At 39.6% G+C, this 16,692-nt stretch overlaps 1 protein-coding gene across 1 annotated transcript in view; it reads left to right on the forward strand.

Moving 5' to 3' along the window:
• The first annotated feature begins 5,645 nt into the window (after nucleotides 1-5,645).
• The window catches only part of DOK6 (docking protein 6), a 495,770-nt gene continuing 484,723 nt past the window's right edge, over nucleotides 5,646-16,692 (forward strand). Inside the window, exon 1 of the mRNA XM_079109215.1 lies at nucleotides 5,646-6,019. Coding sequence (XP_078965341.1) covers nucleotides 5,954-6,019 — 66 coding nt within the window. The 5' untranslated portion in view covers nucleotides 5,646-5,953. The remainder of the gene's footprint in view (nucleotides 6,020-16,692) is intronic.

Below are 16,692 nucleotides of genomic sequence, written 5' to 3' on the forward strand. Positions count from 1 at the left end.
TATGATTAGCTATTAATAGTAATAATATAACTATTTTACTTTAATCAATAGTGAACATTTTAGTTATTTGTCAACACGTTAAATAATCCTTCCCCAAATCTCATTTATCAAAAATATTGTGAAATGATTTCTTTAGCATCTGTTTTGTACCATTGTTCCAGAAGTTATATGCATTTCAATAAAATGAGAAAATATTTTAGTAAAAATGTTGACAAGGAAATAAAATTATTTGAAAAATAAATGCAATAGAATTTACTTAAATCCATTTGAAATAATGTTTTTAATGATATTTCTGCAAGAGCATTTGTAGTATTCTAGTATAAATATCCATTACAAAAAAAAAATTACTATTTCCAATAGCAAAAATACACCAAAGAATGAGTTAAAAAGAAATATGGCATGTTGATGCTTATGAAGAAAATTGCACAGTTCTACCAAGGAGCATGAAAAGAAAAGCAATTTATGAAAAGAAGCAGCAAAATAATTTACTACATGGGAAAACTCAGTATTTTAAATACATAAATTCACTCCAATTTCGCCAAAGAAATTCAGTTTCAAGCAAATCCAATGGGAAATAGGTATGGTGAGGAAGCAGATTTACAAAATAATACTCTATCACAAATACAAAAGAAGAAAAAAATAATGCATACAGTGGGACAAGGGACCTGCCCAACCAGATGCCAAAGCACATTATAAAATATATTAAATCTGCATTGTAAATATTATAATAAACTAAAGTTTTGCAGTTCTATAATGAAATATATTTATTTTCAGTTGAATACAAGGTACAAAGCAGAAGTTATTACATAGTAACTGTTAGTATATACTATTTGGACCACTGAAATTGAGTAAATTGAGATCTATTTAATAATTGTGATTAAATGTGAGGAAAATATATCCATATCAAGATTCCCTCCAATAAGCCTAAATAAATTAATTAAATATTTAAATACATCACAAATATTTTGAAAGATAAGGTGGCTACTCTGGAAGATGGCGTTTTTGTGGACAACAAAAGAATTAGAATATCTTAAATCTTCTCACAAACATGAAGATTGCAATTAGATTAGAAAAGGAAAATAATCCTCATGCAACTCCTGCATATAACTAGGTGACAAGGCATGCCACAGACTGCAATAAGATGGGACATGTCCCATCAACAACAGGGACAAACCCCCAGGGGAAGAGTAGTCCCCTAGGAGACAGGAGAGGCAAAGAGTGGTCTCTGACAGTACAGGGAATCAAAAATCCCAAACACCAAAGGACACACCTCCAAGGGGAAGAGCACCCACTCAGAGCAGAGGAATTAATAGATCCCTCTGAGAACAGGGTGGAGGTCAGAAGTCCTGAACTTCCAGGTGATCGTGTCCAGAGGAGCGGGTGAACTAAGAGGCCTGGGCCCTCAGCACTCTGAAATATGAAGTCTAAGAGAAAATGCAAGTGTGAGCAGGCGAGGGCACAGAACATGAACGCTATCCAATTCCAGATATTCTGGGTGAATCTCAGACAGCGTTAAGATGGGCTCATTGTGAAGCCATCTTTCTGATTATTTCATGGTGCATGAAGAGAAGGATGCTGAGGGTATCCTACCTTGGTTTCTCCCCCATAAAAAGAAATTACCCCAAAAAATAAAATTTAAAATAGTCCCTAAAAATTAGCATCAAAAAGGACTGGGAGTGCACCTTCCCCAGTGTCTTGAGTAGGACACATGAATTAGCTGACATCTTTAGGTTAGATGACACCCAGGAGGAGGGTTCTTGTTCTCTGGTATGTGAGGAAAAGCCAAGAGACACCGAGGGACACATCCATATTCTTATGGTGACCTAATCTTTAAAACAGCATCCTGTGATATTGTGTTTGTGAGAATCAGTTCAGTGAATCCAACCCAGGCTCAAGAAGAGGGATTACAAGGAGGTCAAGTCCTTTGGGGCCCATCTCAGAAGCTGCCCACAGGACCACAATAGCTCATGCTCTTCATGTGCAAAATACATTGACCCCCTCCCCAACCCCTCAAATTCTTGCCCCATGACAGTATGAGCTCAAAGGACAGAAACTTGTTAGGTAAAACGAGTCCTGGTGTAAATCAGGCTCCTCAAGTGCAAACAATACCTTAGGCTCAGTTCTTCAACTATAGATTTTTTTTCTCAAACTGTAATATTTTCTCAAAACTTTGAAACTAAAGAGGCAAGTTATCTGCTTCCCACAAATCCAACATCCAATGGGAATAAGCATAATATGAACACTACATATTTCTGTTCAAAATGGGTGACTATGGAAAGCATACAGTTACTGGTCCATAATGGTTCTGAAATCCAGATGGAGAAATATTGAAAATATGGATTAGCTGTCAAGGTCAGAATATAATTATCCACGATTCTTTGCTCTGCCCTGTAGGCTTTTGGTTCCTCCTCTGAGTAATCTCTAGTTTTTCATTAAAGTTAGCATATATTTGAAGCTGGGTAATTCTCTCAGTACAGTACTGGGAATCCAAGTGCCTCTCCTCATTCTGGATTTTCTTTGTCTGGCAATGTTTCTGCATATATAACTCCTTCAATAATAATAGTTGAATAAATTAATGAAATAGTTTCTACAAAGAGAGGTAGAAAATGGAGAGGAAGGAATCACAGATCGATGTGCTTGTTTGATAGATTCAGCTTTGGAAATTTGTAAATATTTCACATAAAACTAAAAAAAATAGATACAAAGCTTAAATATTGAATCTCCCAACATTAATTTGAATTGGAAATAGCCTTAAAAACTGAGAACTTTTTTCTTTGGAAGTATATTTCTATAGTAAAAGAACTCCCTTACTTTGTAGCAGAAAAGCTTATGAACACTAGAATCCCCCACACACACACATATGCACACATGCACACATGCATATGCACACACACACTTGCACTCCTTCCATAAACAACCAGTTTATGGAAACTGGATTCTTTCTCCATTTCCCATTTTTGGAACCAAGGATCCAAGAGAAGTGATGAATTCTAGGTCTGGAGCTGGAAGTGTCCAAGATGAGTCTGGGATACTTCCTGTCTAGAGTAAGACTGGTAGTGTTCTTGAGAACCTGTTAAAGCACAAGAATGTCAAGTGAAGCAGCACCTCCGAATACAGAAAAGAATAATGACCATGAGCTATTCAACTACAGGACAATCTTCTAGTTTAAAAAGAAAAGTTATTCTTTATGTGTTTGTTTGGTTTTGTGTTTAGTAAGGGAATTAGAATTCATAAATTCGGGAATAAAATAAAATTAGAATGAAATAATACATGTGATCAATGATCATCTGTGGCAGCAAAAATCATTAGGTGGAAGGTTGGTGGAGGATTTTATAATATATCTTTTATAATTTCAGAAGTCATATAATTCATACTTTATTTATATATTTATATATTTCACAATTCTATAAAGGCAGCATTACAGAATTCAAGTTGGCAGCGTTTTGAATATTCATGTGGACAGCTATGTGATACAGAGGGTTAGAAATATTTCTTCTGGATTATCGTTGAGGAAAAAAAGAAGAATATAATCAAATTTCTAAGTCACATTGGTAGTTAATAGGACATGTGGGACTTAGGTGAGTATATTAAATAATTCCATAAGGATACAATGAATCAAATTCATAGTTGGGAAAATTTACATGACAAATAACCTAGTATTTCAACTGGCAAAAAAAACAGCACACACAAATTGTTCTATCAGGAATTTTAAGATGAAAAGTAAATATAGGAGAATATTTAAATTATTTGAAGGTTTCATAAAGACCTTCATAAGCATAAAAATGCAGGTACAATCATTACATAATCCTTAAAATTCATAGTTGCCTATCATACTTGATCATTATGTAAGCACTAAGACAATTGCTGAGACAAAAGTAATCCCTAACTTCTGTGGAAACAGATTATGGTATACATGGAAATGGAAGTGAGTGATCATGAAAATTATAGTCCCAAATTCAATCTTGAAATTTTGACTGTGTAATAGAACATTCTCATGTCTCAGTTTTCCTTTCTAGTAAATGGGCAGAATGTTTCATTAAAACTTTATGGTTGCAGAGGACTGAATGAAATGTTGAATTTACAGCACATGCAATCTAAAGTAGTATTTACCTTTTAAAAAGCAGTCATGTGCTATGTGAATATAAGTGGAATAGATAACATGTCTCAGGCGTTTAGAGGAGGAATCACATGGAGTTAATAGGGAGGTTTTGTAAACTTTTTCAAAAGCCAGAAAGAAATTGAGAGCTCATTTCTGAGCGAAAATCCAATGAACTCTGCCATGTTATTTTAATTCTCTCCCACAGCATCTGGTAGTTTGCATGGTGGGCAGTTAAAATAAAAAGAAAAGAAAAGAAAGAAAGAAAAACAACTTGCTACATATATGAATGACTGGCATAGTATGTAGGAATTTGGAATTTCCACTGGGTTGCATGGGCTCTAGATGGAGACTCTTGTTAAGGATGGGACAAAAATCATCCTTGGGATGCAAATTTGATTGGGGTGAAGGACATGCTAACTTGTCCTCCAAGATTTTAGTTTTTTTCTCCCCTTAATCAGTTTCTTCTCTTAATGTGGATCGCATTACAAATAGGGTTAAGACATTTTAAATGAGAACCCGGAAAATACTGCTCAAGGTAATAAACAGAAATGAACTGTTTATTATAATCTTCTGAACATTAATTAAATGTAAATTCTTTACAAATGAAGGAGACATAATAACATTTTCAATAGGCATTTTTTTTCCTAGTTAGGAAAACCTTCAGCTTCTAAGTGCTAAAAGTAAGCCATATATGGACAGCAGTCAAAATTCAATACTCCCCTTTTCCTTGAATCTTAGAAAACGATACCACTTTTAAAATGAAAATCTTTCCAAAAGATTCAAAACCTACTTCTAAATGTTCCTACAGTGGGGGGCGAAGTTCTTCATTCCTTTTATTTTACGAGTTGGACATTTCAGTGCAGCACTGATAAGAGCGACGCTCTTCCCCGGGTGGATGAAAAGCCAGGAGCCACCGTTAGTCATAGTTAACTAAAACGCGTGCATAAATCAAGCCGCCGGGTCGTCTTGCTTCTTCAGTGGAGGACGGCGGCGCCGGGCGGCCTCGCCTGATTGCTTCAGCCTCCTCAGCAGCAGAAGGATCAGACACATGCGCAGGATCGGTCTCTTTGTGTGCACCAGGAAGGGTTTGGCGTCGATTTACACTTCCTAACGGGGCAAGGACCTGGAACGGCCGCGTGTGCCTAGGAATAAAAATGCACTGTAAACACCGCCACTGAAATAAACAATGGTCTCGCTCCGTTTGCCGGCTGCGTCGGGAGTGTCCCCACCGCCCCGTCCCGGTGTCCGGCTTGGGAGGGGAATGAGGAGCCCGGGAGTGATGAGACCTGTCCTTAGGCAGCCCGCACCCGGAGAGCGTGGCGGGCGAGGGGAGCGGAGGGAGCGGCGGCGGGGGCGCGGGCGCGGGAGCCGCTCCCGCCCGCGGAGGGGTGATGGAGCGCGTCTTGCGAGCATCTTCCAGCCCAGCCACCCCGGGGCCGGGGGGAGGGAGCCGGGCAGGCGAATCGGCCCGCCCCGCCGTCCCTCCCCTCCCCCCGCGCCGGGGAGCCGCGATGGTGCGCTCCGGCCAGCTGTGCGCCGCCGAGTGAGGCGCCAGCCCGTGGGTGCTGCCGGGGGCGGCGCGGGCCGCGAGCGGGGCTGGCGGCCGGGGGCGGAGGTGGGGACCGGAACGCCGAGGGCTGGCGCTGCTCGCGGCGCCGGGCCCCGTTCCCCGATCGCGGCGGCCCTGCCTGCGACCCCGCGTCCCCGCCGGCGGGAGCTCGGGGAGGACCGGGCGGCGGCGCGGCTGCTGGCGGCGGCTGGCTGGATGCGAGACCTGCGCGGACCCGGCGGCGGACGGCGGCTTTCGACTCCGGGAAGCGGCTCGCCCAGCGGACAAGGCGGAACGCGCTGGCCATGGCCTCCAACTTTAACGACATAGTCAAGCAGGGCTACGTGAAAATCCGCAGCAGGAAGCTGGGGGTGAGTTGCTGCTCGGTTTTCTCCTTCCCTGCGTTTGGCCCCGCTGGCGGCTTGGGGGGTGGGGGCGGGGAGAGGTGACAGGCACGGGGACGGGGGCAAAGAGGGACCCGGCCCTCCCGCGGACTGTCCGCTTGTTGCTTGACCCGGCTGGGGACCCGCACCTGCCTGGGGACTGTGCCGACGGGGGCTCCGGACGCTCCCAGGTTTCTATCCTCAAGTGAGCGGGCTGATTGCGACCATACTGAGAAGTCCGGTGGACTAAAGGGATCTTCAGTTCAAAGAGGAATGCGCCTCGGAGGAGATTTATATACCGTGCAGTCCACAACGATGCTCTCAAAAAGTGTGCGCCTTTCCGTAGACTGCTCCGTGTGCAGACGCCGACTGTATCTGCGTGTGTTAAGAATCACCATTTTCTGGTCCCCGCTTCCCCAAGCCCATTTCCAAATTGTCTTTTGATGCACTGTCAGCACCCTGCGAACCTACCGGCTATAGCAAGCGAGTTTCATGTGCCCTTAACAATTGCCCACTGGCAATCTGCCTCTTTCCGTGTGTGCTCCTGGGCATGTGTACCTGCGCCGGTGTGCGGGCAGGTGTGTGTTCACCCATTCTCCCGCCGACACTGGAAAGTCCACGGAGCAAAGTTTATGGAGACCTTCTCCTACTTTCTTCTTGAGAGATGTTTTGCTTGACTTGGGAGAGGAAGTGTAGACCTTGGGGGTGAAAAACTTATCTAGTGACCAGGCGGTTGTCGTAGAGGATCTGGGGTGTAGACAGAAGGGAGCAGAAGAGGAGAGGCGAGCTCCTGGGCTAAGAACTGTCCAGACTTGGCGGACTCAAGGGGCGGAGGAGGGATCGGGGTACCCAGGGGGAGCGCGCGATCTGAGGTGGCAACAGAGTACCACCAGGGCGGGCTGATCCGGAAGATGGAAGGGAAAATCGATCTGGAAGAGATGTCCAGACATCCAGACAACCTCTGGATGTCTCTCAGCCTCACTGGTCTCAAAGTTCCAGTTCTGAGAAGCTCGGAAATCCTGGGGCAAAGTGGCCCGGAGCTAGAACATTCCCCGCGTTCTCCGCGGAGTGAGTGAATACTTCTACTTGGAGAAGGGGAGAGATGAAGGGGAGAACTTCGTTAATCTTCGAGTAAAAGGGAAAGGAAATGCACCTTTAGATAATTGAACAAAGGTGCACCGCAGTGTCCCGGAAAGAGGGAAAATACGCATCCAGAATTCCTTTGTAGGGAGTTGATGGAGGCAGGTGTTGGGAGCAGGATGGGATAGGCAGATTGCCTCTTGTCTGGCCCCTGCGCAGACTGTACCCCGAGGACACAAGAGACCCATCCGCGAACTTCAGCAGATTGGTTGAACGCTGGGGTGCGGTAAGAGGGAGGAAAACGAGGCTGGGTGAACACAAAGCCCCCCTTCCCCAACCTAGCACCATGGCGCGCTGATGTATGCTCCAGGGCAAGGCGTTCAGACCCCCGCAGCCGGGTCTCAAGGACTTTTCTTGGGTAGAAGATCGCACTTCATTCTTTTCCAGGGAGATAAGAAAGAACCCCGTGAAAATCTGCGGTTGTCCATGAGGCTAAATGCTTCTCGCAGTTGGGACGCTGTGCTCCAATCTGTCACCCGCCCAGCTGTCAGCCAAGAAAGGAGGTGCGGAGCTGGAGCTCCAGAAGAGTCTTCTTACCCTGACCTTTGACGCCCTTTGCTTTCCAAAAGGGAGCTTGTTTACCATTGCCTCCCTCTGTCTTCTCAAACTCCAACTGTGGCTGACTCTTTAGACTGTAAACTAAAGGATGAGTAGAGTCCCCCAGTGAGATACTTTCCTGCTTCCACAGTCACAGTGCTCTTGAAAATGAGGTGAAGAGCCCCAAGAATCCCCCTCCTGGAAGCCCATGGAATTCCTCCCCCATTTGGCCTTTCTGGCTTTCTTACAGTAAAACCTGAATATGTAGCCCAATAATCGGGTGCATGTAAAGAGCATTGAAGACTTGCTTGCAGAGCGGCAACCTCTGAGATGTCCTTTTGGAACAGCAATTTTGTCTAACCTTGTGTGCACAAGTTACACACACAGGAGGCCCAACTGAGTCTTGTTCTAAACTCACTTTAGAATTATGCCTTTGTAAAGGGCAGCCATCAGAGCAAATAATAAAACCATATTTAGACACAAATTGTTTTGGTCTTCTATTTCTGCTTGAGAAATGTGAACCTCAAAGTTTAATGTTGAAATAGTTTTGTTTTAATATTAAATATATTTTGGAAAACATCACTTATTAAAAATTCCGTACAGACTTTTGAGAATGTTCTAGTATGCAGAGGAGTTCACTCAAATGACAAAACTTGACCTGCTTGGGGCTGTGGAGCTTGAGTTAAGTGGGTCCCATAAAATAGTGAAACCTCAAACAAAACCCTATGCCTTTAAACTCTATGCCTTTAAAATGCATTATCATGCCTCAAGTCATAGCAATGAATGTTATCTAAAATTCATGTTTATTTTCATAATAAGTATTGCATATGCGAATTTTATGAACTCAAAACCACACACATTTACAAATAAAATGTTTTTAACTCTAAGGATACATGACATATGGCCAACACTGAATTTCAAAATAGAAATAATTGCAAGTGAATATATTCAAATAATTGATTTAGTATGAACAGAACTCAAGCTTTCAAAAGTCAGATTTTGGTTTGGGCCGACCAGGAGACCAACCGCATCAGAGATAATTGCGACGTGAAAGCATATTTTATGATGAAATGCTGTAATTCACCCTTTAGTCCTCACACATTAGTGTTGAGAAGTAAGTCATTCCTTTCCCTCTGAGCATTGCTGACCTTACAGAGGTGCTTCCTGGGTTAAGTGACTGAATGGCCTTTGCCCTGTGCCTTGTGGAAAATCTACCTCCACCTGTTGACTGTAGCTGCTGAGCCAACAGTTTGGTAGTTTTAAGGAAATCTTACTATCAGATATTAAATTTGTCTTCCACTCATTAATCAGATTTTCTTTCATTTAGGAAAAAAATTGAGAAATACAACATTTTCCTGAATTTTATTATTGCTTTTTAAAAGTGTTATGTATTGTCATTAAATTTTTATAGATACATTTTTAGGCATTAAACTTTAAAAGTATGACATGCATTTGTTTAAATTCTGTACTTAATTTTCACTATATCAGTGTTCTGTGAATACATTTTTTTTTTCCTTTTGCAGGATTTCAAAGTCTTTAGGAATGTCTAGTTCCTCTAAGCCTCTATCTGCAACATGATTGGTATTATAACTCACAAGATGCCATGGCACTCTGTTTATTTTAAGAAAAGGACATTTGAAAATATCAATTAAAATAATAACTAAAACAAAACAAGTGCCAGACATATTAGTGTATGCCTATATTCCATATACAGCTGCTTGGAAGGCTGAGACAGGAGGATCAAAATTTCAAGGCCAGCCTCAACAATTTAGTGAGACCCTGTCTCAAAACAAAATAAAATAAAATATCATAAAATAAAATAAGGGTTGGGATGTAGTTCAGTGATAGAGCACTTGCTGAGCCTGTCTGAGGGGCTGGGTTCAATCTTCCCAGTACTGAGAAAAAAAAATAAAATTTAAAAATAAAATAAACAAGTCTGCCATTCAAAATTGTTTATCTCTTAGTCTTGATTGCCTATTTTCTTCTGACTACTGATGGGTTAAACTTAGTAAGCAAGGCATGTATTGCAAAATATCCAATCTGTTCTTGATTTGCAGCCAAACTAAGAAATCTATCACTGAAACCATTAATAACCTAATATCTTGCTTATTGACTCTATAAATGTATAAAAATTAAATGCAGCATTATGGAGTGATATCAATCATCCTCACCAACATCAATGAATAAATTCCAGACTGCTATACTTTGATTAATTCTAAACTTGGGCCTCTCATCATTGTTTTCAAGGAATTTCAATTAAATACAAGGTGAGCAACCCTGATCCAAAACTCCCAAATCAGAAATGTTCCAGAATCTGAAACATTTTGAGTGCCGACATGGTGGTGTTTTCCTCGGCCTGTCTAGTTTGGGTCCAGGTCCTTGATTTCCCAAACAAAGATTTGAGCAAGACACACACGAGTAACAGGCCAACTACAGATTTACTGAAGGTGCAGGTGGAAGAAGAGCTCCTAAGGTAGAGTGGAGTGGTGGAGCAAGAGAGAGCGGCTCAAGGCCCCATGTCTGGAAACCAGCCTTCTGGGCTGAGCTGTGAGGCTTCTCTTCCCTATACAGACCTGAATGAAGGCCTTACCCCATTAGCCCCCATTGGTTACCTTAGATACCTGATTTGAATATTGTTGGATTTACCCCTATTGGTTACTTTAGAAGACCTAATTAGAATACTATCCGATTTACCCCATTGGTCATTTTAAAATACTGATCCTGTGGCAGGAGTTGTCATGGTAAATGGGACATGACTCTCTCCCTCTCTTGTTCTGCAGTGCATCCTTCTTATACACTGCTCCGCCATCTTGGCATCTTGAACTCCTGCCTAACCAAGGCACAAGTGGAAAATTTCCCATCTGACCTCATGTGATGGGTATCCTTCAAAATGCAGGCTCACAAAAATTATTGCATGAAATTACCTGCAATGCATGTATATAAGGTACATAGGAGAAATAAATGAAGTTTGAAATCAAATTTTAGTCCTACCCCCAAGATATCTCATTACATATATGCAAATATTCCAAAATATGAAAAAATGGGAACTCTGAAGTATTTCTGGTCCCAAATATGTCAGTGAAGAAATTGTCAACATATATATCAGTGTGACTCTTCCCAGGCACACTGTACACAGGCAAAACAATAATTTATGTAAACTTTTTTATTTCTTATTCAAAGTTAGGTGAGACTTGGTATTGGTATGTGGGGATGGCAAGGGAGTGTCTCTGGATATGATGGGATGTGTGTGTGTGTGTGTGTGTGAGAGAGAGTGTGTGCGTGTGTGTTTAAATTTACATAATCAACAGATGTTTGAATGATCATGGAGTACTTAGAGTTTATTCAATGGTGTACACTGGTGTGTGTGTGTGTGTGTATTACAGAGTCATGTTGTGTTCAGCCAGGTTACTTACAATAAACTTAGATCATTACTCAGCATGTCGGGCCAGTTAGAGTCACTTTGCTGTTATAGAGAAGGCACAAAAATCTGGAAGAACACATTTGGATTTTTTGATGAGCACAGACTCTGTGGAGCTGAACACCAATTCTATGCAGGATTTTCTTTTTCCCATACTTTCTACTTGTTTGAATAACATACTGGGGATTCATTTAATTCTTGTCCACTGCTTCTCCTTGATTAACACCTCTAGACATCTCCGTTCCTGGCTTCTAATGGTGATTGTCATTCTGCAGACACCTCCAGTTTTCCTTCTTCTGCTGATAATTGGTGGGACAGCAGTAGTCATGAGAGAGACTTAGGAACCTTCTCTCTTTCATAGAAGCTCATTCATTCAAATCAAGGGGAATGCGTGCATATTTGCACAGGCTGTTTTGTTCATTCCAGTATTTTTAAAAATTTCTTTGATTCACCCAAAGCTCTCAAATCTATTTTGTGAAGAGTGGCTACATCTTATATGGTATGCATTCTCATTTGCCAAGAATTAGACACAGTTAATATGTATTAAGATTAAATGTATACAAAACAAACAATTTTGACCGTTCAAGAGCTTGAAAGAATTTCAGCATCATTAGCTCAGGTGAGAATTCTCAATCTGTGGATTTAAAGAGGGGATTTGCATTGGGGGTGTGTAAATCTTTACTCATTCTAGAACATTGTGTATCCTGGGCATTACTGTCAGAAATGGATCCATGATGCCCATGCTTCTTTATAATATATCTCCTCATTAAATATGGATTTGGAATGTATGAAAAATTCCAGTTATTCACACTATTATATTCTACATTTTTATTTATAATGACAATTATACATATTCATAAACATGTATACATGCCAGTTATTTTATATCTTTATATATATACCTTAAATATGATTGATTCCTAATGTTTAGAGTAGAAAAAGTTCTTATGTGTAAAGTTAGTGTGTATGACATTTTGTGTAGACTTAGAAACTCTACTTTCTACATGGATAAGATTTATTTATTTTTAGTTTTTTTTTTTTTTTTTTTTTTTTTTTTTTGTCTCTGTACCTGTGTGTGGGCATACCTGATATTCTTTAAATTTTAGAAAGCTAAAGTCCAAAACAAAGAAAATAAAAGTAACCCTACTATAAAAACCAAACCAAACGTTTGGCTGGAGTTTTAAAGCTCCCAAGATGAACTTATAGATGGTACTTTTTGTCTCAGATAATAAAGATGGCATTCCGTACTTAGAGAAATCTTTCACATGACTGAAATGACTACATTGTGAGCAGGACAATCTTACTGTTGTCCTGTTGAGATCTACATTCCAGTTTCCTTAAGTATTCTCCAGAAATGCACAGTAATGCCTGATATGTTCAATCCATATATCTGGAGCCTGTATATTTGACACAGGTGTTGTCCTTTGGACACCTTTTGGACTTCTTTTTGTAAGTCTTGTTCTCTTTGGATCCTAATAATCCTTGAGGATATTGTTGAGTAGAATTATTACATATTTGTGTCTTTGGATTCCTTATATTCACAAGAACTATATTTTAGAAAGAGTAGAGAATTTTTAAAAATCAGCAGTGCAAATAAAATGAAAATTACAATTATTCCTTCCATTTACAGATAATGTCTAGATTTCACATTTTCTAAAGTGACAGTTTTAAGGAAACAGTATTTCTGTCAAATGAGATTAGAATAATTAAAAGGTGTATACTGCAATTTCTTGGGTTCACTTCTGTTACTTTTGCCTCACTTTCTTCACAGTGTTTTCTTCTTATTTTTCTTTTAAGCCAACATAAATTTGTCCACAGAGTCCACAAACATAAGACAGAACATTTTCATTAACTTTCTGTATAAATTCCCATTAGCTTTAAGACACAGAGCAGAATTACCAACTGAGTAATTCATTTTTACATTATAGCACTGTTTTCTCAATGAGAATATTGCACCTGCCAGTCAAATTAGATGGAATAAGAAATGGTATTATTGCATATGCAGAGAATAGAAATTTATTTAAAAAGGAAAGCTATTATTTTTTTCATGTCTGAAATTAGTGATGGTTGCAATTTTTGAACTTGTGCAAGATATTTTGTTCATTATTTTTGCTTAATTCATTGTAAACTTACGGTTTTTATTTGTTTGTCTTTGAACTAAAATTAGTGAGTATGCAAAAACATTGAAGCTTAAGGCTTAGTTTAATATGAGACTTTGTAATACAACCTAATCATGATGCATTTTGTGTACACTAGGTATTTACATATTATGAAAATTTTTCACATGCTATACAATTCTCCCAGTAGGCTTTTCAAAGTATATTTAATTTTTATTCCCATATTATACCTGAAATAAAATCCAAAAGAGCAAAAATATTGACCAGAGTTCTCGAGACACAGCTGGGTTTCAGTATTTGCTACAGCAGAGGCTGGGTTTTGATCTTCAAGTCCAGGGTGTAATCTCCTGTGCAGCAGTTACTTCTTAGCCATTTATTCCTGGCAAGTAGCAACATAGTAGTTTGTACTCCTCAAAGTAAATGTGTTTTCTTTCATTGGTAACTTGGCAAAAAGCTAATATGATCATTTACTTCACTCAAGTTACTTAGATTACAGCTAAAAATACTATTAGTGAAAGATTTTATGTCACAATGAAGAAGTGCAATACAGACATTTGTCCAAGCCATTTTAACTGGACACTAGTCCATTTTCATTGATACTGGTGCTAAACTCAGCTAATCTCCTTTGAGTAAAGAAACACAGGCTCTGAAATGAACTGACAGTATCTGAGTAGAATTCAAAACACTTGGAAAATATTCAGATCTACTTTTTCATTGCCTTTACTTATAAAAAATGATCATTTAAGGTGGTTATGCAAAATATTATATTTAAATTAGTTAAAAGAGATCTCATTTAAAAAATATCAAAAATCAGTACAGATTTACTGAGATGTGAAAAACCAAAAGTTGGAATGTGGTGACCAATTCATGTAGCAAATAATTGGATGGTATTCCTCAAATGCTTTGGGGAACAGCACTGAACTATACCAGGATGTTCACCTGAGAGGCTGGTTGATTTTGTTGCTTGCTGATTTTAAGGATAGGAATTAAAGTTTATATATTCAAATGATGTTCATCTTTAAAAATTTCTCTTATTGTTTAAATTGTATTAAATGCTACTCTCTTATACATATATTTATAAGCATTTTATTAATATTTTTCTTTGTAAATATAAAATTCCTTTTGTCTGACTACTTGGCTAGTCTTTAAAATATATGTTATGTATGAGAGTACTGTATGTATGTGTGAACATCTCTGGGTACACATACATGCAAATGTGTTAATGTTAAATATAATGGATATGTTAAACAAGATATATATATATATATATATATATATATATATATGTGCAAAAGGCATGTCAATACTCAGACCCACAGTCTATATGACAACAGCTCTCCTCTCTCCTGCACCTGGGAAAGGAAATGTTCATAGAATATGTTGATAGCAGACAAGGGAAATTTTTATTGTGTGAAGTGTTACATATTTAACACTATTTTTATTTGGGAAAAATGGAAGTGTTGTTAGCCAAAAATTGTGTGGCTGATGAATTATTTTTTAAAAAACATTATTTTAAAGGAGGAAACTAGGAAGGTTCCATATTAATCTGTTCTTACACAACCCTAGTAAATTTTCTCATGTATTATTCAAGGATAAGAATAGAAGCATCCTTTTTACAAATTTTAAATGCCTTTGACAAATATGCCTTTTGGTTTAACTTATTAGCAAATAGGAATGTATTTCTCTGAGTTCTTTAAGAACCCCAGGGCCATGCTGTATAAAGTGTCTATGTCATTTAACTGATGATTTTACAAAATCCATCACACTTGGAATCTTTAAGTAGTAACTGTGTAGGTCTAGTTAAGTAAAGGAGGACATCTCCTGCCAAATCCTGATGTTGAGTGTAAGAAACCTCTAATATGAAACATGCTGCTTTATACATCGACATGAAAGCTACTTAGAACTCTGAAGGCTGTTAACACACATACTATTGCTGATAGTTCATATAATTATCTAGATGACCTAGACCTTTATTTCTTTATTTTTAAATGTTCTCTACCTTGCCTGCCTCCAAGACACCTACAGATCTTTCTCATTAAACTGGTCTGGAAGATTTGAGCTTGGGTAGGCTTTTAAAGCACCCCCAAGTATCTTAAATGTGGTGCCAGGGTTGGTAACCATTGTCGAACAGTAGAGATTTAAAAATATATGTATATGTATAGAAAATGTTGTGATAAGCTAAGCTACTCTAACACTACTGTTATTAGTGCTAAGACTGCTGAACTGGCATTTCTGGAAAAAAGTTGTTTATTCAATAAATCAATCATGTCCCTAGGTTGCCGATAGCCTACAGTGCTTTAGAATATGAATATGCCCACACACGCACATGCACGTGCGCGCGCGCACATACACACACACACACACACACACACACACACACACACATAAAAGATACACCAAAAATTTCTTTGCAGCACAGAAATTCACTGTTAAGCAATGTAATGAATACAAGTTAGATTTTTCCTGACTCGAAATTGTTTTTTTGGGTGCTTCTATTGGTGCCAAACTGAGGTTTCCATCTGCAATGTGGCTGTCCCCAAAGTACTTGCTGCTTCTGCCCTGGGAATTCTGACTTGGCTGACTGAGCTTTCTGAGTTTCTTGTGTGGAGCTGGAGATCACATGGTCCTGATCCTCCAAAATCACACAGCCAGCAGAGCTGGCTCTCTAGTTCTTCTCTCCTCCCATGATAATTTTGGTTTAGATTATTTTTAAAGCAAATGAGGTGCCGCCACAGTAGAACTTGAGGCTATGACGGTGAAGTTGAAGAAAAATGGAGATCTAATTTCAACTGCTACAAGTAGGCAACGTGGGTCTAACCTGCCTGTAGGTAAAATGGGTGAGAAACAAAATAAGAAGTAGCTGTAAGCCTGCTCTAGGATTGAATTTAGTGAAGAATGAACCCAAATAGTTCTTCCCTTAAAACCATCATTCTTGGACCTGGACACTCATCACATCATGGGAGAGTGTTTTTCACTTTTTTATTTGTTTTGTTGATTTTGTTTTAATCTTCCCAAGTAATTCTAGGAGACATGAAGTGCCTTCCATTAGAATAATTTTTTGAGCAGATTGCTTAGCACCAGGTATTGCCATGGACCCTGGGGAGTCAGAGTAGGTTGTGATACATCTCCACAGGTAGCTAAGCACCTTAACACTGGATGGCTGTGCTGCTCATGTCTCATCTACTTCCCCCCCAGAATTTGAGTTTCCTTCCCATAGTTGGAGCATACCCCAGGTTGGGTTGTGGGACAGCACCCAATGCCTTGCATCGGAGAGGATGAAATGGCAAAAACATTCTTCACTCATCTCCCATGTACCTGGGGCATGAGAAAGTGAGTTAGGTTTTACCAATTACAGGAACCTAGGACAGAATTGGAGTCAGTGACAAAAGAGCTGATTCTGTGGCAGGGTCTTCCCTGTGGACAACAGAGTAATCATTTCTACTGCATCC

Source organism: Sciurus vulgaris (assembly GCF_902686455.1).
Source record: "Sciurus vulgaris genome assembly, chromosome: 13".
NCBI lineage: Eukaryota > Metazoa > Chordata > Mammalia > Rodentia > Sciuridae > Sciurus > Sciurus vulgaris.